Source organism: Chenopodium album, chromosome 13, assembly GCF_948465745.1.
Source record: "Chenopodium album chromosome 13, dcCheAlbu1.1, whole genome shotgun sequence".
Lineage (NCBI taxonomy): Eukaryota > Viridiplantae > Streptophyta > Magnoliopsida > Caryophyllales > Amaranthaceae > Chenopodium > Chenopodium album.
In genome coordinates, this window is record NC_137846.1 from 23173628 (window position 1) to 23201434 (window position 27807).

Sequence of the window (27807 nt, forward strand, 5' to 3'; positions counted from 1 at the left end):
AAGAATAAAAGAAAGAGGTAGAGAGTAATCTTCATTGTCATATATATTCTTTATTAGGTCATGAAATATATATATATATATATATATATATATATATATATATATATATATATATATATATATATATATATATATATATATATATATATATATATATATATAGACACACACACACACACACAGGTGAGTAGTAAGTAGTAACCTCTCAAAGCGAGTGTAAAGTCATCATTATGTAAAGGATTAAAGAAATAAAGACAAAAGGGGGTTACAAAGGAAGTAAAGGTCTAAGGGGGTTACAAAGAAAACTAATAAAACTAGGGAGTTACAAAGACATAATGGACATACATAACACTATTTCCTAACACTCCTCATTGGATGTCCATTATTGAGGATTGTGCCTCGTTAAAACCTTACTAGGAAAAACCTGCGAGATAAAACCCTAGTGAAGGAAAAAGAGTACATCATTTTCGTAATACACCTTGACACTTTAAATAATTGTCAATTATTCTTGCATTTTTTACACTTACACAAAGGCAATGGATTTATATACATAATATTAATACAAGACTTAAGAACACCATTTTGGGCTAATATTTGGGTTTGCAAAAAGATGTGCATATATTGTTTAGCAAATGGATTGGGACTACAAGTTTATTAGAAATTTTAAAAGGCCTAACTTTTTACTGCATTTGGACTTCAATCGGACTTATGTATTTGGGCTTACATGCAAATTGAAAAACATCTCTAACTATCTATTGTAAGCACAAGAATAACGTAACTAAAGTGATCAATTTTTACCCTTTTTTTTTAAAAAAAAAGAATATAGTTTCTTAATAGAATACACATCATGTTTTTCCCTTTCCAAAAACATCATTATCAATTGTTTTAAAAAAAAATGCCCATGATCAACAATACTTTATACACATATGTAACAAGCACCCGAACATGAATTTCTTTTCAAACTCATTACCTCCTTGAAAAAATAAAAAATAAAAACCCCCACATTGCCACACCTCAAGACAACAATTACACCTATAGCTAGCACCAAAATAGCATAACTATAATGACTAATTTATTACACTTTGTTAATAGAACACACTTCATTTTTTCACCTTACCAAAAACATCATTTTCATTTTTTTTATTTAAAATACATATGAAAAATTTCTTTTCGAATTTATAACCTCCTTGAAAAATAAAAAAGAAAACCCCCCATATTGCCATACCTCAAAGTAAAAAAATATACGTCATATTTCAAACTGGCGTCGCGCGGCGCACACGTACACCCTGGTGTAGATTAAAAGCATAAAACTCTAGTTTAATTCATTGTCTATCCTGTGTCAAAAAAAAAAAAAAAAAAAAAAATTCATTGTCTATTTAAACTTTGAGTTCTGGTGTTGTAATATATGAGTGTCTTAGCAATACTTCATCATGTCATTATCATTATTGTCATTTGCTCACAATATAATATCAGAAATAGACAAAAGCTGTCTGGACCAACACCGTACTGGGTTGAGCGTGACTCATGTCAACGAAGATACATTTTGTTGTATAAATCTAATACATTTTGCAGTATTATTTTTAGAAGATTAAAGAATTGCTACTGATGTACCATTGTGTTGTTTTCGTTTAGAACAATTCTGGGAATTAATTTCCTTTGTTGGCTGCCAAAAAAAAAAAAAAAAAAGAAGATAGTGGCATCTTCAGTTTGGTGGAGTATTATGCGAGCAGTCTATCAAAGTGGGAAAGATAGCAAACTTCATCGTCAGTCGTTCTTACTCAACAGCATAGCATAGTATAGTTAATAGAATCGACACCATGTGTTTTTTTTTTTCGTCAGCTCTTATAGGTTGAAAATTTTGCCTTCGTTTAATGAACTCTTTCACAAAAAAAAAAAAAAAAAAAAAAAAAAAAAAGCACCGTGAAAACATAGTACAGTAAAAAGAATCCACATGTTGAAGTAGGAAAATATCAGGCTAACCAAACGAGAAACATGCTACAAAAAATGGGTATCTTAACAAAGTCAGTTGACGTCAGTTGCATATCATATGCTACAAAAAAGAATGGGTTTTACATACCTAGGTCTTGAAATGTCAACTGTACAAAACTACATCACACTGTATGGACTGCAGTCTACACAAACAAGATAACTATACATATGTTCTACCTACAATGTCTTTCAGTATATGATTTGGAACTCGATCACATGAGTCATAAGACAAACCTGACTACAAACAACACCAGGGCTTCAAATAATGCAGCTTGCCTCACGAGCTATACAGATAACATGTACTAAGCTTATTGGCACAGACCAGATCAGCAGATACAAATCTAGTATCGAGTGGACACATTTTAGTCAACAGGACTCATCCGTCAGCAACAACAATCTGCATGAACCATAAATAAAAGAAAATCTTTTCCTCCAGTGAACTCTCTTTAAGCCACAGATAAAGTTACTAGTTTCTTTACATATACCACAAGGGGATAATTATGTATTTTCTGAAATACATCACGAGATGCAATTGATTTATCCACACAAATACAGGAAAAATCATCAAGACTGATTAACATAAAGTACTGGTACTAGCCCAGCCACCTTCCCATCTCTACCAGGGCGTTTCTTCCTCACCTGCAAGTTCAGAAGTATTAGTCAGTAAGGACAATATGTGAATGTCAGAAAGTAGGGAATGTGTGCAATGGCAAGTCAGGTAAAGCAGAAGAGTGCTATTAATGCACAATTTCGAATCATGAGAACCTAACCAAACAGCTTTTTGACACCTCTAGAAAAAGCATTGACACATTTTGTAACTAGTGACCACACCCCAAAAACTCCAAAAGCTGTAGCGGTGTTTGCCCATATAACAACTCTACATTAGAGTAGCACCATATGCAAAATCGAAAACATACTCACCCTGTATTTCATCTAAAACAAGAGTGAACACAAGCATATCAAAAGCTAGGGTTTCTTTGCATGATAAAAGTTCTTAAGCAGGGAAAAAAGACATCTACACTTACAAAAAACCAGCCATCCACTTCATCCTCAATTTCAACCTCTTCACCTGCTGTTAGATTTAACTGCATGAAATTGGGGAATGATCAATAACTAGCTGTTAAAAAAATAATAGGATTTATGCTTTTACTGCATAAAATGACAAAAGAAAAAAATTCAAACAAAACTTAATCACTCTAATCCACCAAATGATAAGAATCCAAAATCTGAACAGGTTGCACAAGTGGATTTACCTCGTCATCCCCACCAGCAGTAAAGTCATACAGAGCAGTTCCAGGCTGAGGATTTCCAGAAGAAACTTGTTCTTCATCCTGGGATCCAAAATTACGAGATGCAGAGCCAGCTAATGGATTAACAAATGCATCATCTCTCTCAAAGGCGTGTGATTCATATGATGGTGGTTCTTCTTTAATCTGAAGATGATAGAGGAATCAGTAATGCATAGCTAATAGCAAATTAAACACAACAGAGAACACAAGGGGGAAAAAAGGTTTAGTAAGCACATACCGGAGAACCATAGCCCTCATAGAGAGAAGAGCTACCCCCCATGGGATACTTGTTAGATGCCTTCTCCTGCAAGTTCAAGAGTTTGTTATTCCAGATAATTGCTCACAAGGCAAGATGGTATAAAGTAAAGTTGTAAAACAGATCAGTTGGTCCAGCATATAAAAAGGTGTGCTAGGTGCAAGACCACATGGACCATGCACCTTTTCTGGTCTAGGCAAGACAATCACGGAGAGACACAACTTTTTTATTCCAGATTTTTTTCCCCTTTTTTATTCAGTGCGCCTCACGGTCCGAATAATCTGACACCGGATCGTGCGGCGCGCTCTTGTCTATTGATGGCAAGGACGCAAGCCTAAAGTGGGAAAGGTTCGTGAGCACACAGCAACACGGACCAAAGGGTATCTCAAGGAAGCACTCGTCAACCACGGGTGCAGAGTCGGGGCTTGTGACGGCCGATGCTTCAAAGCGGGCACAAGCGGAACCGGCGAAATGGGGGCGTCTTTTGGAGGTTTCTTGGTTTGGAGGGGGATGCTTTAAAACAAGGTAAGCACAATATCTATAAAGGCTTAAAACAACACACAAGTCTTAAAGCAATGGCAATGGGGTAAGGAGCTATGATTTCAATAAGAAGTCCCTATTTCCTTGGTACGCCTTGAACCGTCTATATCTTTGTTATTTTGTTGGGTTGAGTTTGTTTAGTATAGCTAGAATATCAGGTTTGAAGCTATGATAATCAAATTCATCACCTATCTAGCTGTACCCATGTTAGCATGATACTACCTGAGTTCAGACACATATTAAAGGCCAAAGTCAGAAACAAACCCCCTCAGTCTCCACAAACTTAGCCTACCTCAGTCTCTTTTTAGATGATATGGGATACCATCAAATTCAATTTAATCTAAAAAAACACTAAATACTTCCCCCATTTATTTATAGATGCAACGTCTTGCAAATTACACTCATACTCTGTTTGCACTGTGCACTCATACTTTAAGATCGCATTTATGTTTGCCTTATCAAGCCTCTCTGAATCTGACCAAATTTATAAGGCTTGATGCTTTTGGTAGAGCTCTGTTTCCCTGATTGCACTGTGCACTCATATTTTGCAAAACATAAATGCATTTAGCCAAGGGATCCTCGTATCCTTGGTGAGTGAAAGCTCTGAAAGTATGAGTGCACAGTGCAAACAGAGTATGAGTGTAATTTGCAAGACTTTGCATCTATAAATAAATGGGGGAAGTATTTTGTGTTTTTTTTAGATTTAATTGAATTTGATGGTATCCCATATCATCTAAAAAGAGCTCCAATGCATTTGATGGTTGAAGGGAAAAGTTACAGAAGAAAAAAAAGGAGCCACATTAAATTTTTGATTTCTACAGAGGCCACAGAAGAAGACCTCGTAAAGAAGGATACATAACAAAGATGTGACGAGACTGGCTGTACTCTAAAATACCTAGGTGGAAACCACTTACTCTCTCAGATATATCTTTTAAATAATCCTCAATGTTGAAAAAAGGGGGAGTAAAAGTCGACAAAAGAGGAAATGCTGGTATTATATTGTAACTTAGACTTTTTCAGCAAATAAAAAAGAGAGAAGGAAAAAATAGCCATGAAGAAAGAGACAAAGGGAAGATATTTAGAAAAGACCAAAATCTAGTATCAACATCAACTACATACCGATGACTGTGAGCCCCCATATGATGGTTTTGAACTAAAAAGTGAAGGATAATTCATTCCACCAAAATGTGATGATATGGAGGTCCCAACTGATCCTGCTGAATCTGGAGAAGATGATCCATATGACCGCGCATCATCTTCCTGCAAAATCGTACATACAAACAAGATGTAAAATTCGTGGCAAAGGAAATGAAAAGGGAAGTTTGGAGGACTTTCTAGATAAGAGAAAATAATACTAACAATAGAACCCAGAGAATGCTCAGATGCGTACCTCAAGTTCTGTGGTCTCCAGAAGTGTCTTTGCCCACATGTCATCATAACCAACAGAAGGTCGAGCAATGACGTTCTCCTCCTCAACATCTGGAGCATCGGTTCCCATCCCAGCCAGAAACTCATTAACCTAACACCATAAAGCATGCAACATTAAGGACATGGAGTCAGATGACAAAATCAGAGCATAGAATTATGCGTACTTGATTTTGGCAATAGAATAACTATTTAAAAAGGTAACCAAAACAAAGGCAGCTTAGCATTGCAGTACCATGGTATTAATATAAGAGGCACTGTGTCAAGGATTTAAAACCCACCAAATGTTATATTCTAGTTTCATTAAATCATATGCGAACATCCGCTATGGATTATTACCTATAAAACTTACATTTCAAAATAAGTTCATTAGACCCACAGGGAAGCTCTGGACACATTCTATTTATTACCTACGTTTAATCCCCTCATCTCTCAATAAGGGACATAAGGTGTTACAAAGCATAATATCGAGTTGACTTAATAAGAAACTAAAAATTTTCAACTCATACAGAGACAGCTCATCATTTATGAAAGTGCCCACAACTTGGCTACTTCTCACCACTAACCTTAATATCATAATCTAACAAACATATAGCATATCACTGGGAGGTGACCTGACATGTTGATAGTATCCGAGAGAATTAAGTGGTTGCCTGTTATAAGTTCGAATATTAATATAAAGCTAAATAATATCATAAATTTCAAAGGTCAAAGGCTGTGATACTTCTATTTGGACAATGTTACTATCTTTGTGGACAGTATTTCAAGTCTATTTTCCTTGGACCTACTATAATTATCTGTATAATTTGGGGTTTATTTGATACGTACATCTAGCCTATTTTGGGCAATGAAAGTTTTCGGATATACTTATGGTGATGTAAATGACTGCATTTGATACATTGTTTAGCTTTTCAGATGATTTGGTCAATGGATAAACTGTATTTTAGTTTCTAATCCTTCATCGGAATTTTCTATAACATTAATAAGTCTAGTTATGGTTCACTAGGCTCGAGCATTTATAGGTATAAAATAAATAATTATCAAAGTAATATAAAATTAACATTTTATATTATTAATTGATATTATAAACAAAAATTTAAGTAGATGCTGTATATCTGTGCTATAGGAAGTGAGTATAATGGCCAAGTCTTGAGATTTATTGGGCTTACTAACTCAAAAGGCTAGAAATTAACAAGTGGCTAGACATAATTTCTGACCAGAATGTGTAGGCTGTGACTTTGTCGGGATGATCTTTGTAAGCAGAAAATGCAGTGTTTTTGTATATAGTAATGTATCTTGACCTATTTGAATTAGTGAATGACATATACTATTTTGGACTATAAGAGTATAAGCTTAATAACAAAATATATTGAAAGAAGAATGGGAGTAAGTAGGAGAGAAGGTTATAAATGAAACAAGCTAGCTCATTGGCATAATATAAGAAGTCCCACATCGAAAGAGAATTGGTAGAAAATAGAAGAGTGGTTATAAGAAGCAAGTTAGTTGTGGAACATCATGGCTACCTAATGTGCTCACAGCATATTTGTCTCATCAAGCTCATCATACCTAGAACGTACAGCATGAAAGACAAATACAATAATTTATCTTACTCTGTTCATTGCAGGCGCATTCTTTCCCAGCAAGCCATCGTCACCAAGGTTTGCTGCCCATGCATTGACAAGGTCGTCATCAAGCCCATCAGATTCAGTAGGTATTGCTTTGGTTTCATACATAAGGTCAGAAATCCCAGTTGCAACAGCAGGATCATTTAAACTGCTGAAGCCACTTATACCAGTCGACACACTAATATTATGCTTGTTGCGGTAGATCTCAATAATCTTTGAACTGCAATGTAATTTCAAAAGGAAGCAATGTATAACTGTCAGCATAAATAAAATAAAAAGCCAATACAGTCAGTAACAGTCCTACCTCATACGTCTTCTACCTACTTCACTAAACCACCACCCCCACCACACCCCCCCCCCCCCCCCCCCGCGGGGCGTAAACTGCAATTTTGAAACATGTATATGCAACTTATGACTTTTTGTACTATTCATTTGCTAACTTTGAGTACACTTTTTACATAGATATCAAACATAAACATTTATAACGTTATATGTAAAATAATGTTGGATTGGTCTCAATGTATATTTTCAAATATAAATTTTTAAATTTTTTATTAATTAATGTATACAAAAATTAATGGTCAAGGCAGTGTATGGAAAGTAGAAAAGTCAAAACAATGCATCTATTGTAAAATGGAGGTATTATAAAAAGAACAAACCCCACAGATCAAGTCAATCACAATGATAAAACAATATGGAAATGAGAATGGTCAAAGGCCAAATTATCTTTCTTTCTTGAAAGTTTCTGAATTTCTATTTGCACAAAAAAGTAGCTTCTACTAGTTAGATAGATTGAAATGCTAATTATGTCAAGAAGACAAGAACTTACCTTGTTGGTCCCAGTGGGAGATACTTTGCTCTAGGAACATAACAAAATAGTGAAACAAAATCCAGCAATCTCTCATGGGTCTCATATAATTTTTTCAGTTCTTCATCAGTCCATTCCTTATTTGCATTGTCATGGGTCCTTATGTCCCTGTGTTAATAGTAGGATAGGCCTCTTTGAGGATCAACAGAAAAAATTGAAAATCAAAAAGTACATACAAATAAGAGAATTGACTTCTTACCTGATTAGATCATCTTGTGCTTTATACATTTCATCAAGCACTTGTATCATTGGACTCAAAAGAGATCCAAGTCCCGTGCCACTTGCCCCTTGATCTTCACCATTACTAACATGCAGATCAGAAAATTTCGCCTGTACCCCACCGTGAGCTAAAGCATTCAAGAACTCATAGATCTGTATCCTGTATGGCTCACCGGATCTGATAGCCATTGTTGTCAAAGCTTGCACAGCAACTATACGGATCTAATAAAAATTCCAGATAAAGGGGTTAATATCAACCTGATTTACATATGAGATATAGAAGATTCTAACCACAAAAACACTAAATAAGACATCAATGTCATAAGACTGCATTACAACAAATATTTCCCCCATAGTTTACTCCTTTTCTTGCCTAATCTCCTCAAAAGGTAAAAGGGTGAACTGAGAATATAAGAAGAATAAATCTGGCTTATCTCAGGCTGCGATTGGCTCTAGATATCTTCAATGCAGGTCAGTGTAACATATGAAGAAACATTTCAGCAACAGCACTTAACAATTTTTAATTGGTTCTGGACAGTAAAGCCTGAAAGATTAATCTATGGTGTAAGGCACCCATGCCAAACAGTTGGATGGATCAAGCTTTACTCCATTTTCAGAACATGTTCCTACATACAATCATCCTACTTTCAAGCATCACCCCACCAATCCAGCCTACCACCCTCACACTAACAACATCCTCATTGATCACATAACCATTATTTCCCAGTCTTCCCACCCCACAATTATTTCTGGCAGAGTACACCTCCAGCTGGCTCCAGTGCTCACTTGTGTCCAAATCACCCTTCCACCAGCACCAACACCACTTTAGCACAATTTTGAATTTCCAATTTGCAGTCAGGGTGAATTGGGATTAAATTTCAAAAAAATTTCTGGTCTTGATTATCATATTAATTTCATGATGCGGTTCATTTTTCTGAATTTTTAGCTCTTGAATTACCTCGGATTGTTACTTGGATGGTTAACACATGCTTGATTTAATTTAAGTTATTTTGGAAAGACGTTCAGTTATGGAAAAGACAGAAATAGAGGAAGAGATTTATGTGAGTGAGAAAGATAAACGATTGATTATTGAAGGAGATTTAACGAGAAAGAAGATATGGTGTCTGTTATGAAGGAAGGCCGCCATCATTGGTGGACATAAATTATCAATACACTGACTCCATGGTAGATTTTCTCCAGGGAGTATTATAAATTTTTAAAGGTTAAGTATTAGTTTAGGAAACTGAAATAGGGAAAATTTGGTGACAACAGGTAAATTTGAGACAAGTTAAAGCACTTAGTGCTCGAGCTGAGCCCACGTCTAGGGGTTTTAAGCTCTCGGTTTGGCTCGTTAACACCCCTAGTAGGACACAACAGACCAAAAGGAAGAGAGATTGCGAGGAGGGAAAATCAATGTATGAAATTTGTTCAATTTAATTTATAAACCCTAGAGCTGTTACTTAGGGGCAAATTTCACCCCTGCTTCCCCCTTCTAATTTCTCTATACTAGAAGTTCGAATTATATTTAGTTTGCAAACCCAAAATTGATTTATGTATGATGTTAAGTAAAATGGTATGGGAAGGTGGTTGAATAATGGTGGGATGGTGGAAATGGAGCTTAGGAAAAAAAAGAATAAAACCGAGGCTTTTGAAGAACTGTCAACTCTGGAATGTAGTAGTCAATGGCCTGAATCCGGTCTAAGGTCCCACTCAACAAAAAAAAATTGTTTTAAGGTCCAGAATGCCACTTATCTATATATAAAAGGCAATATATAATTAAGGACACTATTTGCACACGGATTAAGAAAAGAAGAGAGAGTGTTTAAGTAGGCTAACACGCGGACAAAAGTAGGTTTTAGTGTAGGGTAACAGAATAAGTGTGTAAAATAGTTCATAACCAAAAATGGAATAAAACAAAAGTGTTAAAAATTAAAAGAAACAGACATGTGTGGAAAGCTTAAAGAACATTAAGGAACAGAGGTAGTACCTCCCAACTGCCATTAAAGGCACACCTTTGAAGTCGAGTCAAAGCAGTAGCGAGTGTGGGGTTACGAGAACTTGCTGCTGCAACCATTTTATCAGCATCCAACATCATTAATGCAGTACCTGGGGGTGTTGCTGATTCCCAAGCATATTCAGATGCGGCATAGTTCGCATTTTCGCCAAGAAACCATACCTGTGCAGCTAAAGTTCAGAAAACATACAACAATCTAATAGAATACTCCCTCCATTTTTTTAAGTGCATCGGTTTGACCGACACGTAGTTTTAGGGAAGTGAGTTGAATGGAGTAAAATATTATGTATGTAGGTTTTGTTGGGAATCAAGAATAATAATAATAGAAAAGAGAGTAGGGTAATAGTTAATTAAAGGATGTGATAGAAGAGAAATAATAAAAAACAGTAGAGGTGGGAACCATGTGAAGAGAGAGATACAATAATATATAAGAGAAGATGTCTTAAAAAGGAAGTGAAGCATTTAAAAAAACGGCCCATTAAGGAGAGTGATGATGCCCTTAGGAAAAAAAAAGAATTATAATTCATGAATTTTCAAAATTAAGGAAAGAAAATGCACTCGAAACTTAAAAATGTAATACTCACCGCTGCTTGGACTAATCTTTGTAAAGCCAAAGCTGACTTTGGATCAGAAGCTGATACTCTGTCCACAGAAGTGATGCCAGCCATTGAACCTGGCTGTGGAGGTGGTAAATCGAGGACGATGGTCACTGCTTCTAAAGCAGTGTGTTTGCCATCTGGACCAGCCCCCACAAGGCAAGTCTGCAAATATATAGGAATATTAGCTCCACTATTTTTCCATTTTAGCTACTTAAATTTTAAACATCTAACATCAAAGACAAAAAAAATCACATAATATCTAGAGAAACCAAGTGGATCTCACTTAGACCAAATTAAAAAGACACTATTCCCTTGGAGGGGTCCGAATCTTGGCAAGTCATTATTAAGGTGCAAGCTTCCAGGAAACTTGTATTGAAGCCCTGGTGTATGTGGAATTGTTGACATTAGAAGTCTTAGTACAGTTCTCTATATTGAATAAAAGAATGAATTAGCAATTGAGAGAATCCACTTCATGCGTTGTGTTGTTATCCTCATCTTATTTCACTTATTTGAAGACATAAATGCATATGAATTAATTAAAAGGCATTAGGTCTGGTTATAGGCTAATAATTGCTTCCTTTGTCAAAATTAAGTTTTAGGACCAATAAGTTCATATTTTAAATTTAGGATTAGGCTAATCAGTTAAAATAAGTTTGAACATTGTTGATAAAACTTCAGGGCTAACAAGTTCGAATAGGAGAAATTTAAGAAAAAATCTCAACCTCTTAGATTCAACAATTGCTACCAATTAGGGGTGGCTCTAGAAGCATAAGAATATGGCATTTCTTTCAGCTATACAATAGCAGATCAATTAGAAAGAGATTGCATGACTGCATGGGAATTACTCAAGAGTCACAACAGATAAGTGCAGTATTTTAATGGAGCAACTTACAGTGTGTTTGGATAGATGATTGAAAAGGAAAAGAAGGGGAGGGAGGGGAAGGGGTGGGAAGGGAAGGGGAGGGGCGGGAAGAAGGATGAATTTTCCTTCCAAATCTCTCCATTGTTGGAGAGATCAATTTCTTACAATTTAATCTCTCCATTTCTCTCCCCTCCAATTCTCTCCCTCCCTCATTTGTCATCCAAATGAAAGATTATCTATCCCTCCAATTCCCTTCCTTTCTTTTCCCTCAATTTCCTTCCATCCAAACAAAGTGTTAATTGCTGGGAGGAATGCTTGAACTTACTTTCCATAAAAGTTGTAGCACGTCTGCATCAATCTTTCCAGGAACCTTTGTGGCGAAAATCCTAGCAATTTCTAGTAGAGTCACAGCCATATCTGGAGTTGCCTGTAGTCATGAGAATTAAAAGTACCAGAATAAGCAAAATGTTTAATAATGTCAGCTACAACTACAGGGCAGTAAATTAAAATCATGATCATGTGTGACAGAATACAAAAGCACAAATAGCTAAAAATTGAACCTTAATGTTTTCTTCCGACCAGTCTTATGAATCATGACCATAATTATTGTTTTACAGAAGCAAAATACAGTCCACTTCAATTCCAAAATTTATTACAATAATAAGGCACTGCCAGACATAAAAAGAATGTATCTTCAATTATATGCATCCTACTATGCACTAACTACATCATTTCAAATCTGCAACCAAAACCAAGGCAGCCTAGAGATGTTGGCACCAAACCTTTCACAAACAATTTACATGACAACCACCAACCCCAATGCTTGAATTTTTGCTCCTGGTAGCACAATAAAAATCATGCTCCAAACTAAAGATTCTTTCCACTATACTTGCATGTCCATTTCATTAAATATAAATACATTTATAAAAGTATAAAAATAAAAAAGGTTCTCCAACCCACTATTGGCACATTGGGTGTTTTTATCAGCTTGACAAGTTGATTGTACTTTTGACCTTTTACCATGTGGCACATTGGGAGAAACCATGTTCACATCCTGTCTTTAAATTTTTTTCATTTTCATTAGAGCAAAGCATAATTTTTTTTTTTTTTACAAAAAAAGGTTTATTTATGTTTCATGGTCTACTCAAAATAATATTGGAAATATATCATATAAGTTCGTTCATCAGAATTACCACATGGCCAACGCCACCAAATAGATATCATTTCATGAAGCAGATAATATGGAACAATCAATTGCAATAACTGAAGTTATAAGATAACTAAACTGTGACTAAGGTTCATTATTGCATCTAAATGAACAAAACAAATAGTTTGAACCACCAGAAACAAATAAGTCGCAAAATACAAGAAATAGACCTCAAACATACATGATACTAATCGGTATTAACATGGTAAAATTTCCTTTAAGGCGGTATAGCATAAGATTTCTAACCTTGAACCGAGCATGGAGAGTCAGCAAAACATCATTCAACAGTGCTGCTGGCCATGCAGGATCTGACAACTCTGATGCAATGATGGATTTTAATTCATCAAATGATTCATGAGGACTTTGCATCCAGATCAATGCTTTGATTACCATAGCACGGACATAAACACATTCACAGGCTACTGTTGTCCGCACTATTTCCATTAATGAAGCTAATAAGCTTGCTATTGTATCCCTTGCACCAGTTCCATTTGAACCAGAAGTTGTTCTTCTAATACCTGGTTATTTATTGGGATATGAAAAGACTTTTGCCCATCAGTATAAGTGACATATTAAGGACAACATAAAAAAATAAAAAAATCAAATAAAAAAAAAAAAAAAAAAAAAAGAAATTTTGATAAGAGTGTCAACTTTGATGGCTTGAAAGTGCAATTCAATGAAGGAGCATGAGGGAATCATGAGGCATGTGCAAATATGACCACCACAAGATGTCCAGAATTAAAAAAATGCAATACAAATTTACCTTCAGGATGGGAGCTGTCACTAACATCAGGATCATCTTGTGTATCAGAAAATGTATTAACGTAGTCACGTTCATCAATATCCTGTAAACCAACAGAGATAGCTGCAGCTCGGCTTTTTCCCATTTCCTGCACAACCCTTGCAGCAGCATGCAATACAGGCCTTGAGAAACTACGGAAAGCACTCTCCAGCCTGAAGCAAAATACGAAAACATGATCCAAATGGATGGGAAGACCACATGCAAAATTTATCAGCAAGTATATTTATAAGACGGTCAATATAATGATTCTGGACTAAAAATTCTTACAAAATTAGAAGACTTATTATTGGAGTTAGAAGGATTACTGGGAGAAGGGAAAATTTCTACCTTCTCATGACAAGTTTAATAAGGGGCTGAGGACGCCTTGTTTTCTTCGACTTGTCTTTGGCTGACTTTGGAGGGAGCACATCTTTAGCTTCATCCTTGGAATCTTTCTTAGCATCTTTTGACAATACAGATGGTGCATCAGGCAGCTTCAAGATCTCTCTAGTCAAACGATACCATCCAGCAGCTCGTTCTTCAGTCCTACAAAGCATAAAGCAAAACTTGAATAGGGAAATCTTTTTTCAGCTAGAGTATTCAGGGGAGGCAGTTTCAAATGGCATGAAAGATATGCAAAGGACACAAGAAAAGAAGTGTCTACTGATTCAGACCTTTCAGAGTTGTCATATTTTCCCAAAACACACAAGATTGCCTCAAAGCAAACTCTTTCACTCGGATCAAGGAGGAGTTGATAGAGCAGTGAATTAAACTGAGTTTTAATATCAGGCCTTTCTGCAATAAACCATTAGCATGGAAACTATCAAGTCACATATTACTATACATATTACTGCAACAGGACATGCAATCCCTTACCATCTAGAGCCCGTGCTCTTGAAATTGTATGGCACAATTTTGCAAGGGCAACTCTAGCAAGCACATCATGCAAATGGAGAACATCATGAAGTGCACCTGGTTCATAAACATCTATATTATTAGTTTTGCAACATAAAGAACATTTTAAAATGTGAAAAAGATCATCAACATTTTATACACCTGGTTCAAATGATCTTGAGAGGACCAGATTCACCGGTCTTCTCAAGATCATCAATTATAGAAAATGTTAACCATGCTTTGTGTCATTAAAATAGTAACCATAGAAAACCCCCATACTGTAGCAGAAAATGGAAAGCCAGAATGACTATTCATTCCGCAAAGTCCATAATCCACTTAATCCTACTCTAATATTCCGCAAATCCCCTCTAACCACAAAGCCCATCTAAGCATGCCAATCTCCAAGAAGGTTTCCCTCTGTGTCTTCTACAATAATCTAATTTGGCATAAGATAATTTCATCTAACAGATGACTGATATCGGATAAGGCCAACATCACATCACACAATGGCCTTGTTTGGCAATTGGCCGATGGCTGTTTAACTTGGCTTGTTTGACTGGATGTTAGTATTGGCTGTTTGTTGTGGCTGTTAGACCATTTGTTGTATGTAAATATGTTTGGTAAAATTAGTTGTTAGCTGTAGGCTGTAACTATACAAAATGACCTTAAAGGACATTATTTTGTGTTCTTATTCATTTATTATTAGTATTCTTAATTACAAATTACTAATTTTTAATTATTAATTACTAATACAAAATACTAACTACTAACTACTAGTTATTAAGTACAAAAAACTAATTATTAATTATATAATACTAATTACTAATTGTTAATTACTAACTATTAATTATTAGGTACTAATAATTACTAGTTACTAGTTACTAATGTAACTATTAATTATTAAGTACTAATTATATATAGCTAATTATTAAATATAAACGACTATTAATTACTCCATATTAACTATTAATTATTGACTACTAATTATTTATTATTAACTATTAATTATTAACTATTAATTATTATTTATTAATTATTAATTATTATTTATTAATTATTATTTATTAATTATTAATTGTTAATTATTAATTATTATTTATTATTTATTAATTATTATTTATTATTTATTAATTATTATATATTAATTATTAATTACAAGTATTAATTATTGATTATTAATTATTAATTGCTAATTGCTAATTGCTAATCACTACTCACTAATTAATAATTAATAGTTACTAATTACTATTTACTATTTACTAATTACTAATTAATAATAAATAGTTACTAATCACTAATTACTAATTAATAATTAATAGTTACTAATCACTAATCATCAATCACTAATCACTAATTATTAATTATTAATCAAGGATAAAAAAAAGTAGTTTGTTTAATGAAAAGCCAAAACCAAAAAGCTAGTAAGACTAGCTTTTTGTTTTTGGCGGAAAAGCCGGCTTTTCAACTAGCTTAAAAGCCATTTACCAAACATGTATTTAGCTGTTTGACCAAAAGAAAAAGCCAAAAGTCATTTACCAAACAAGGCCAATATTAGTTTCTTTACATTAAATATGATATCTAATGGTAAAGATCACATAAAAGTATAACAAGAATAGTGACAATAGCTATCAGACTGCTATTACCACAAACATATATAAATAAAGGATTTTTTGTCAGAAACAACCTAATTAAACCCAGATTTTATGAGAAACTAAATTATTGTAAGAAACTACCTAATAAAAGGTAAAACGTTGTAAAATACTACCTCTAGCCAGATTTTCACCATTGACCAAATTTTCCGGCATTGACCCACCTCAAAACACCCCTGATACCACCACGAGGGTTGGTATTCAAGGTGTTAAGGTTATTTTTGGGGTGGTTAGGGGAAATTCCAAGCTGGTGGGGGTAATTTCAGGCTACGGGTGGTGGTTTTTGGGGTAAGAGTTGGTGGTTTTGGGATTGGAGGATGATTTTGGTGCAGCGGAGGTAGTTTCAAGTGGGTTATGTTGGTTTTGGGATGAAAGTAGTGGTTTCAGGGGTGTTTTGAGGTGGGTGAACGGTGGAAATCCGGTTGAAGGTAGTATTTTACAACATTCTACCTTTTATTAGGTAGTTTTTGACAAAAAAAAAAAAAAAAAAAAAAAAAAAAAAAAAAAAAAACCATAAATAAATAAACTACTAAGTAAACAAGCCAAAAAAGAAAATACTTGTAGAAAATATAAAAAAATAAATAATAAAAACCAAGTAAATACTAGTAAAGCCGCAAAACAGTCTGTGTATACAGACTACCAACATACCTCCGGATGCAATTTGCTTTCCTGCATAAAAAATTTTAAAAAAAAAAAAAATCCAACGTGTCAGATACTCAGATAGCTCAGGCCCACAAAAAGTGACAGCACTTAATCGCAAGATTATTGTAACTAACAAATCCCTTAATTGCAAGAACTAAAGATAGATGTCAGAAAAATATTACAACCATATGATTATATAATCTTAAGCTGAGCATGGCCAAAGGATATTTCTTCATCATATATACAAGTGGCAGCAGATTGCAGCTGCCAGTCAGCCAGTGTGCTAATGTGGATGTTTGTAGTAAGAAATTGAAGTACAAGGACATTGATTGTGCACATCAGCAACAGACACAAGGCAGCAAATCATTTAAAGAATGACTTAAAAAAAACTTAAATCACGGCCACATTTTCCATACAATCTAAAGCATATTAAGCAACTATATTCAGAGAATCATAATAATATAACCTCACAATTAGCATGAACACAGCCAAAAAAAAGTGATTCCCAAATCCTATCTTCTTCCCTTCCCCTAAACACAATCTTCTTTGACAGAGATCATAAAAAAGCTAGAGTCCATCAATCTAAAACAACATAACACCTGGCTTACACAGTTACACTCCTGAGTAAGGAATCAGGATCACACATACAAATTACAAATACTCAGTAGGCAGTGTACTCTGAATTAAAGCAAGAATATTAAATATGAATGTGAGAACAGTATCCACAATTGACAAGAAAGAACACAAATCCTAAACATAAACAGGCACATAGCAATCTAAAGGTCACATTTATTCAAGTTTACCAGAATATGTCACAGAACTGCATGTTTTACCTAATGTCATTGCAACAGCATAAGGGTCTTTAGCTGCTAGGTCAGATAGTATTTCCAAAGAGTGTCTCACAGCAACAGGATCAGCAAATGAAATCCTGCAAGTATTCATTATTCAAAACTTTTTACTCTTTCACGTGAAAAAGAGAATAACTATCCAATATAATTTACAAAGTAACCCAAGTAACTTGAATCTCCAAATTAGAGCAAACCACTACGAATATATTTGTTGATTACTTGATTCCAATTCTACTACATCACAGAACAACCATAAATACAGTAGCCCACGGTAACTTCTTCTAAACAAATCAAAGTAGGACTCCCTAGTCCCCATGGCTCATGCAATGCAAACAACTTCCTTCAAAGATATTTGCCACCTGGTGGCTGCAAACTTCACACTGACCAGCAAAGCAGACAAATATCTGACACGATAGCGATTAGCAAACTCCACCCTCACTTTTAAAAGCACACCAATTAGCATTGCTCCTACCCCACCAATAGTCCACACTATTCACAACTAGGGGTGAGCAAAAAATCAGGTTACCCTGAATCAAAACCGGAACCTGTTAGGAATACAATAGGTTCTGATTCCGGGTAGTAAAATGGAGAACCTATAACAGGTTTAGGGTACCTTGTAACCTGATAAAAGTATCACTTAAGCCCATATCATACATCAATTCAAGTCCAATTTTTAATAAATAAAAATTCAATTAATAATTATAAATAATTAAATTTGCTAAACAACTATTTTTGGTTGTATTTGCAAGTTGTAAAAGTAGTACATTTATGACCCTTCAAATGTTTTCGAAATAATTTTCCAAGAAAGTACAAAATATATTAAAAGACAAGGTACCCTAAACCAGACTAGAACTTGCAAGTTCCGGTTCCGATTCCCATTCCCATTTTCCAGGAACTTGTTCAACACGTTCCGGTTCTGATTCTCGTTTTGAGGAACCTGGGCAACAGGTTCCGATTCTAGGAATTTAAGCAGGGTACCTTACCCCTATTCACAACCTTAGACAAACCGTAGCTTCCAAAATAAATATCGATGAATTAGGATTCAAAAGATAAAGAGTTTAGGTAAAGCAACTCAAATAAGACTAATATACAAGAAATAGAAAACGCCCAAGAAACCACCACCTATATCAGTACAATCAAGATCTATCTAACTAAATATAGTGAAACCCGGATTGTCGATCATCAAAATAGGCTCCTCTATAGATTTGGAAAATCTGACGGGTACCATATTACCTAGCCTTCTCTTAACTTCCCGTACTTTCATCTATTCAAGCATTTGGCTTTCTCATCAAAAGTTGGTGGTCAATCGTTTGCTTTTCGGGTAGTGACAAACAATGTTGTAATGTTCATAGGGGTACCGCTCATATTTCTAAGCTGAAGAACTGCTCACTACCTTACTAGATTCCACTAACGTTGATTCAACTAACACTTGTAAAAATATGAGATATAAATGAAACCGGACAGGCCTTGAGTTAAAATCTTTCTCCTAATCAAGCAATAATTTATCATTCAGTGGAAGAGTGATCACTGAAAAAGACAGTGTAGTCCGACAAAAGGGAAATTTCAGTGGTGGATTCCAAGAACGTTGATTAGTGGATTAATAATGTGTTTCAAAGCAAAACAAGGTTTTGCTAATGTTTGTACTTTTGTAATCAACACAATTGTCGTTTGTCCTTTGTAATCAACAGCAAAGAAATTTAATTAATTGACTTTCAATTCAATTTAGTTCAAGGGAAAGAGTCAAGCTTTACTTCCTAGTACTTTTTTTAACACTGTAAGAGTCAGATAATACGGAACAACAGGGATACATTCTGAATTACTTAGACTAGATAATTAAGTTAGTTAAGTGAAAATCAATAATCAAATAAAAGCTTACCCCTGTGCAGCTCGATTCAGGAACACTGGATTTCCTGGGTCTAAAGGAAGTCTTCTCAATGCGCTCAGGGCAGCATATTGCAAATTACTCCGGACAATGAACTACAATTCAAATTCAAAGCAAAACCTTTGTTTAACAAAGCAAAATACTTTCTTGATCCAGAAAATTTCATCGAATAACAAAATACAGCTTTGATTTACAAGAATTGAGGGCAACGACTCTGAGTATCCTGAGTAAAAGAAACCAGCATGCCATTTACTATTCATATCATAAAAAGAAAACCAGGAAATAATCCCCCCAAAATAGCACCTAAATGAAACAAGGAAGACTTGCTCTATCCTACAAGCTATCAATCCTGCTAAGATAACTGCAACAGCATCACCACTCCAATGCATCAGTCACAAAATTTTCCAACTCACTCAAAATTACAATTTTTAATATGCATGAAAAGACCACTATGCAAATCACTACGTAAAAAATTTGAAGAGGGGCCTACATAAGTTCATAAACAGTACCTCCTTATCACCACCTTTTGTCCCAAATATTCCCTTTTTTGGTTTGTTGGGTCCATCTGCAACCTGACAATAAGAAACAAGTGGGGAAATTTTTAAAAAATTAATACATAAATAAACATTAAAAAAAACCATAAAAAATTGTGTTTGCATGGTGATGAATCAAACTCAATAAAGTTCTAGGAAAAGATTGAATTTCAGGATACTCCAAATCAGAGATGAAAAACAGAAAGAGGCAAAATCATTAGGGCACTCTTTAATAGACTGTGTGTGTTTGCATGTAATGACTAATACGAGTATGAAATTGGGCTGCCTTACCTCAACTTGTCACCCCATTCGGTAGTCTATGATGGTAATAGATTTATTTTGTAATGTTGTTAGGTTAGACTTGTGCAAGAGTCCATAGTTATGGTTGTCCTCCTCCCCACCAGCCACCCTCCCCGTATCACCTTTTTTAGGGCATACCTGATTACTAGTTACTGGGGTGGAAAAATCAGGAGTAATAAACTTACAGCAGGATTAAATGCTGTTCCCTGGAAATGAGGGTAACAGTTACCAAGGCCCCCAGGGTATCATTCCTCCCTTACCAACTCTATTTCTCTCTTCCCAGCCCTCACTTCCTCCTTCCCTCCCATCCTAACTCCACCACCACTTCATCTCAATTTCCAATGAGCTCGTTGCCAACATGAATAATGTTGACAAACTTCCAAGTCTTTGATGGTAGGAAAATAAATTCATCAACCATGGAGTAATATTTTGCGAGGTTGGGGCAAGATTTACGATGGTATGTGGGTTGGTTTGTAAGGTGTTAGGTTTTGTTACTAGTGGTGTAGCTGTGTAAAATCGAAGGGAGATTAGTCTTACCTGAGAAATATTGCCAAACTTGAAGGACAAGAAGATTAGCTTCTTAATAGTTCCTTTAGTTAAACTTTCCCCGTTAACTTTTACTCCCTTAATTAGTCAAGGAATCTAGGGATTCCCTAAAAGATAATGGATGTTTATGAAGAAAACACATGCTTGGAGGGAAGTTTGTTACCATGGACATTGGCATGGGACTTTCCTCATAAAATTACATATAAAGCTACCTACCACTTACTACTGCCTAATAAATGGAAAGTTAAAGGGATATAAAATACTGGCTAGTAAAACTCTATTGCACACAATTTGGCTTTCATTAACAATAACCCTTATCATAATTTTTCCAAACTTGAGACTTTGAGCAGTCAGTTCATCACTTTTTAAAAGGATTAAAACCATGGATATATCAAAACTTAAATCTGCAAATTTACTCCAGACTATAGCTTATCTAGTCATACATGAAAGGAAGCTACACTTGGATCTACATTTTCAAAGCTGCAGTAGAGCAGAGACAAACCTTGTCAAGAATTCCAAAGACAATTTCATACACTTTCATAAGAATTTCAGAGTTGCTTGATGGGGCATATGTAAGAGCCTTCAATGCTTGTAGTCTTCGTGCATGAACTTTAACAAACAACAAATACAAAGGTCAGATTGCAACACAAATAAATCGAGTGAGGAAATAATCTAGTACATCAATTTCCTATGTTAATTCATCACAAAACAAGATTACGATCTTCCTTTAGAGGAACAAAAATAAGAGCCTTCAATGCTTGTAGTCTTCGTGCATGAACTTTAACAAACAAATACAAAGGTCAGATGGCAACAAAAATAAATCGAGTGAGGAAATAATCTAGTACATCAATTTCCTATGTTAATTTATCACAAAACAAGATTACGAGCTTCCTTTAGTGGAACAAAATTTGGTTTGGAGACCACTAATTGTATACTATGATGCTCGTAGTCAGATACAACTAAAGCATGGATCAGAAAGTCAGACTTGGAAAATGTTAATATCAAGAAAACTAGGGCAAGTTCAAGAAGTGTCCAAATTTTGAATATGGACAAGACAACAATATAGACCCTACAATTTTACATCAACCCCCTTCTCTGTCCCACCTCCCCTCCCCCCCCCCCCCCCCCCGGGAAAAAAAAAAAAAAAAAAAAAAAACAAAACAAAACAAAACTTCCTCCGTTTCTTTATACTTGCAACACTTCTCTTTTCACGCTTGCCGATGCATTATTTCATTTGTTTATATCTTTAATTAGCAATATGTAAAAATTATAAATGTAAGATATTAAAATAGTGTAAACCGAGACGAATCTAACAACATCCCACATGACTATATTTTTTCTTACCTATAAATCATCAAAGCTAGTCAAAGTGGAGTACATAAATAGTATAAAAGTCAAACTATTGCAAGTATAAAGAAACGGAGGAAGTATGGTTTTCTAAATTAACACATAAGTTCAACAATCTTGTTTAGTAATGCTTAAGGGCGTATGGTGTGGATTTGGAATCATATATAAGGTTTAAAACTTGATTCTTGGTACCATGTGTTTGGTTCCGTTCGGAATTGAACTTTTTTTCTATTTTGGTTTATGCCTGAATGTTTGGCATTATCTCCCCATCGAGTTTCAGACCCCATCACTTTGGGGATTTGAGGTATGGGTTTAAAATTTGCAATTTTTCTCAAACAAACACAGTTACACGAGGTTTGAACTTCAATCATTTTAAACCCATACCTGATACATGAACTCTGTGAACCAAACACCCTCTTAGCAAGTTGCTGCAACTTTCAATCAACATCCAATTTGAGTTGCAAACTTGCAACCCAAGTTTTAATGCCATAATTCAAAAGCTTGATGGATCAAAAAGAATTTTAAACTGAGAACCCAATAAATGATGCTTGTCTACTAGTTGGCATATTAGTTTGTTCACAAAGGCACTACGAATCAATTAGAGGAAAAGAACAAATATTAGGGACATCATGTCTGCAACTATAATACAAAAGCAAAAACTCCCAAAAGCAACTATAATATATGTAAATCAACTCAAGGAATCATGTCTGCAAATATTAGGGACATCATGTCTGCAACTATAATATATGTAAATCAACTCAAGGAATCAACCATATCAAAAGCAAAAACTCCCAAAAGCAATGGCAAACATAAAAAATTATACAAATCATTGTTCAAACATATAACACTGTTATATTATTCTACTAAAGACACCCTCCATTCGTATGATATAAGGCCATCAAAGTAGCATTACCAATTTACATTTAGTAGTTTTCTACTAATATATCGTGTCCTTACAAAATTTATAAAAGGGCAAGGAACAAACTTTACACCTGTTTTTCGCTAACCAAGTAGCCTAAGAATATAAGTAATTTTAGCATCTCTACCTTATAAAAAGTTTAAGAAAACTCTTATGAATAATGCATGGACATTTATATCCATAAAAATGTTCTTTTACATATTTGTCCCCATTTGATTTCAAAAGTCTTATAACTGTCTCTTGAATTCCCTATTCATTTAAAAAGTTATGTTTTTTCAATATTTAAATCCATTTTTACTCTCTCTATTTCTTATTATTTTAATTTACCTATTTAGAATTTATTAGACATTTATATTTCTACACTGAACTCAATATCTTTTTACCGTTTAGTCACTCAATCAAAGTAGCTAAGCTAAAGTTTAGAACGGTACACAACTACACAACATCCAACACATTTATCGTTTATATGCAAATAGTTTTAATAAAATATTTCACAAATAGGCATAGGGCATAAAGAACATCGATAACAATTCTTCTCCAAAAGACTAGTATACCGCGCGCGCATTGGAATCCCTAGTAAATAATCTAAATATAAAATCTAACAAAGAAATTCTTGCAACTACTTCAAATGTCGGAAATCATACAGCTTATCAAATACAAGATGATTTAGGACAGATGGAGAAAAGATCACTCACACTCAACATCTTCATTTAATGACTCCGTAGTAAGTTGCTGGCTTATTCTCGGAACAACATCTGCTCTAGTAACCCCACCAACAACATCAATGTCAGCTAAAGCATCCCAATTAGGAGTTGGTATGCCACCACCTGTACCTAGACCTTGTGAACCAGTATCTGATAATATTCTTGCCAAGTAATAATAGACATATCGTAGAACATTTCTATCTTCACACTGCTGAAGAAGCTGCAAAATTTATAGCAAAGAGCACAGTAACTATTAGCTTACAAGCAAAAACCGTGCCCATATACAGAATTTAACAGAAATCACAGAAGTCAAATTTCTTAGCATATGATCATATAGTCATGTTGTCAGCAATACTTCTTGAGTTTGAAAAAGTTTATGTTTTAACCAGAAAAAAGAATACAGTAGATTATACACAAAGCAATGCAGTTTAGCTTATTTAGCAACATCGACAACGATATCAAAACAGAAATATTAAATTTGATCACTCACCAATCACAAAAGCAAACATATACCACCAAGCATAGGAAATTATCCATTATTACTCGCTCTTAAATTAAAGTAGTGCAAATAATGTCAACCAAATGAAATGGGAAACACACAGGCAGGCAACAGACAAACACACATGCAAAGCAACAATGGACACAATAGAGGACTTGGTGCCAAGGAAACCAAAAAAAAAAAAGATATAGATACTACAAAGAGAAGCTAGATTCTAAGCACAAAGTCATACTACCTTTGTTCAAATAAGTGCCTCAATTTGATCGTCACATATGCCAATGTGGAAGTTTGAGCAATAACTCTTTTATTATAAATAAATATATATTATAAAATACATTGAGACGATTCCATCAAATACTCAAATGACTATGTTCAATCTTATGTATAAAGTACCAACATTGCTAAAAGTGGTGTATGTGAATAGTGCACAAGTCAAATTGGGCACTTGAAAAGAAACGGAAGGGGCATGAAGGATCATACTTCCTTATCAACCATGTACAAATCTCTAAGCATTTTAGAAACATCACTTTTTATCAAAGAGAGGAAGAGACAGTTCAGAAATCCAGTATAGTTCCATACCGAAATTCAGTAATCTTCGAAGAGATAGCTGAATTTGATATATGGAATATATAGGAGTATGGAGCCAGGTATCGCTTTCGGCATGTGAAGTGCGGTGATTACTTGCAAAACCAGCAATCACTTCACTTCACGAACAAGCAAAGGGCGCCGGAACAGGTGGGTCGAACCCACCCCAAGCCCGTAGGCTCTCCTGATACTCCGCCTTTTTTTATATTCGCTTGCTTGTTCAACTGCAGCCAATCGAATCCAAGTCTCTTTTACACAGCTTGCAAATTGAATTGCCCATTGCGTTACTTTAAAAAAGTAAGCAAGTCAAGTTCAAAAGCCTTTCCTCAAAAACAGTTTCGTTCAGATAGCCATGCTTACGTATTTCCCCAAAATTTCATTTTTTAAGAGAAACAAATCTCATTCAATAGGAAAAGTAATTCTAGGTTGCCATACATAACGATGCAGCTAAATTCACCTATAGACATACAACAGAACTCTTTAATGAAAATTTTTTTGTGGCAATTTTTGTTTCGTGCAAAATATCGAAATCGGAAAAAGAACTTACCATAAGAAGGGATGGAGCCAATGAAGGATCAACAGAGTTATACACAGCAAGCTTTGGAAATACATGATTCACCAACTGCTTCTGGGAATTTTTCTACAAGAAAAAACACAAACAAAACAACAGAATAGAACATACTTAGGAAAGGCGAATAGGAAGGGAAACACAAGCACCAAACATATGGGTGCAAACTGCAAAGTAATGCACTAATACAAAGTACATACTTGATCAGATGTAGCTGCTAGTTCATGTATACTCCTTGCAAGTTGGGCATATGAAACTGGCTGTAAAATGCAATCATCAAAGACAACAGCAAGTCACTAATATTCAACAATAATAATTGTGACGAATATCCAAGAATAAACACTATCAACATATTGCAAGAAAAGTTAGTCATTCCCTTATAGCCTAAAATCTCGCGAAAAATGAAACTTGTTGAATAAGTAACAATTGGTAAATGCAACAAAACCTCGAATCAGAAAAATGGCACAAACTTTCCATTTCACCCCAACAATCTTACACTACAATAAAAAATTTCAACAATCAAATCCATCAAACACTACTCATTACACCCAAATTAATCATCTAATTTCGTATTTACATCAACAAATGAAATTACAATTCTAATTAAAGCAAAATTCAGAAAAATCAAAGTGGAGCAAATGTGAGACAGTAAAATAAAAAACCCTTTTCTTCATTAATCATCTAATTTCGTAAATTTATCAACAAATCAAATTACAATCCTAATTAAAGCAAAATTCAGAAAAATCAAAGTATAGCAAATGTAAGATAGCAAAATAAAAAATAAAAAAAAAATAAAAAAAAATACCCTTTTCTTCTGCTTTTGGGGCAAGATATTAGCACGAACAGCTCTAGCAGCAGAAAGTGTGTCATGGTGTAATGACGTTAACGTGGTGTGTGTCTTCTTCGATTTGCGATCAGTAACCGGTTTCCCAAGAGACGAAGGCGGCGGCATCGTGGTAGACGGAGCCATTTGCATTGGCGCAGTTGTAGCCGACGAAGACGAAGAAGGTGGTGGTGCCGCCGCCTTAGGGTCCGACGTCATGAGATCCATCAGCGTCATGCCGGACGAATCCTGGGGAAGAGAGAGAGAAAGTGAGTGAGTGATGCAATTGAAGTTGTTGAAGAGGAGAGAGATCTGAGAGAATTACCGCCATTGTTGAGGTGATGTAAGAATTTGTGATTTCAGGAAGAAGAGATCACAGAGGAGGTGGATTTGTAGAGGAGACGACTAATTACCGCCACCTTCTCAGGCCGGCAAACTCAAGTCTGATGCTTCTCGCCAATTTCAGCTCTCTGTTTTGTTACACTTCAATTTTTTTTTTAGGAAATAGCCTTCTACTACTCCCTCCGTTTTAAATACTTGCTTCATTTCTCCATGCACGAACTTTTAGAAGAAATTGGAGAAAGTAGTGAAATATAGTCGTAGTTGGGTAGGCAGAAAAAAATTATAACAAGCAAAAGTAGTGGGAAAAATTGGAATAGATAGAATATTAAATTAATAAAATATGATTCATGGTGGGTCCACTATGTGAGAGAAATTAATTAAATATTATAAAAGCTTTCCCAATAAGGAAATAGAGCAAATATTTAAAAACAGTCGAAAAAGGAAAGTGGAGCAAGTATTTAAAAACTAATGGAGTATTAGTTAATTTCAATGTACAGTAGATATTTTTCGATTATCTTTGGTAGCCCTCTTATTACGGTTTTACAATCATGGCCTTAATGATAATTTTTCTAGTTATATCTAACTTAGACTACTCAATCAAAGTTAACTTTTTCAAAAAAAAAAAAAAAAAAAAAAAAAAAAAAAAAAAAGATTTATCACAATGCAAGAAAATAATATTCTCCAACCCTTGACCTCCATTGACAAACCAGCCATCCCAAGGGTTAGTTTGTGAGTGTTATAAGGTTACTTGGTATACGATTATAGGGTTACTCGGTTAGTGTTATAGGGTTACTCGGTATACGATTATAGGGTTACTCAGTATACGATTATAGGGTTACTCGGTTAGTGTTATAGGGGTTACTTGGTCAGTGTAATAGGAGTTACTTTGTTATTTAATAAGTGGCAACACAGTGTAGCTAGTCACATACAAGACGGGTACCCCAGACCCTAACATTCATTCAGAACTCCCATTGGCCACCGCTGCTGGCCATCTTCAACAGACACTCCCCTTCCCTTTGCCCACCTTCAACCAACCTCTCTCGCCGAAAATT

The 27807-nt window shown here is 34.9% G+C and overlaps 1 protein-coding gene across 1 annotated transcript; it reads right to left on the reverse strand.

Moving 5' to 3' along the window:
• Positions 1-1976: 1976 nt before the first annotated feature.
• LOC145574701 (uncharacterized) lies at positions 1977-26902 on the reverse strand. Its single transcript, XM_081632551.1, has 27 exons — positions 26739-26902; positions 26396-26662; positions 25791-25850; positions 25570-25662; positions 23930-24158; positions 21471-21577; positions 20099-20161; positions 19584-19684; positions 17693-17787; positions 16866-16886; positions 14551-14646; positions 14349-14469; positions 14023-14220; positions 13657-13847; positions 13140-13411; positions 12012-12113; positions 10810-10986; positions 10199-10387; positions 8192-8433; positions 7954-8100; positions 7110-7344; positions 5465-5593; positions 5194-5334; positions 3517-3582; positions 3243-3422; positions 3015-3074; positions 1977-2628 (listed from the first exon to the last, which is right to left on the reverse strand). Exons 1-27 carry the CDS (start codon positions 26742-26744, stop codon positions 2554-2556), a joined length of 3663 nt encoding a protein of 1220 aa, XP_081488677.1. The 5' UTR covers positions 26745-26902; the 3' UTR covers positions 1977-2553.
• Positions 26903-27807: the final 905 nt, after the last annotated feature.

Coding starts and splice junctions, on each gene's coding strand:
- LOC145574701 (XM_081632551.1), bottom strand. Junction 13,412..13,656: donor TGACAGCTCCCATCCTGAAG/GTAAATTTGTAT, acceptor ATAAATAACCAG/GTATTAGAAGAACAACTTCT. Junction 10,987..12,011: donor TGCTACAACTTTTATGGAAA/GTAAGTTCAAGC, acceptor ATATATTTGCAG/ACTTGCCTTGTGGGGGCTGG.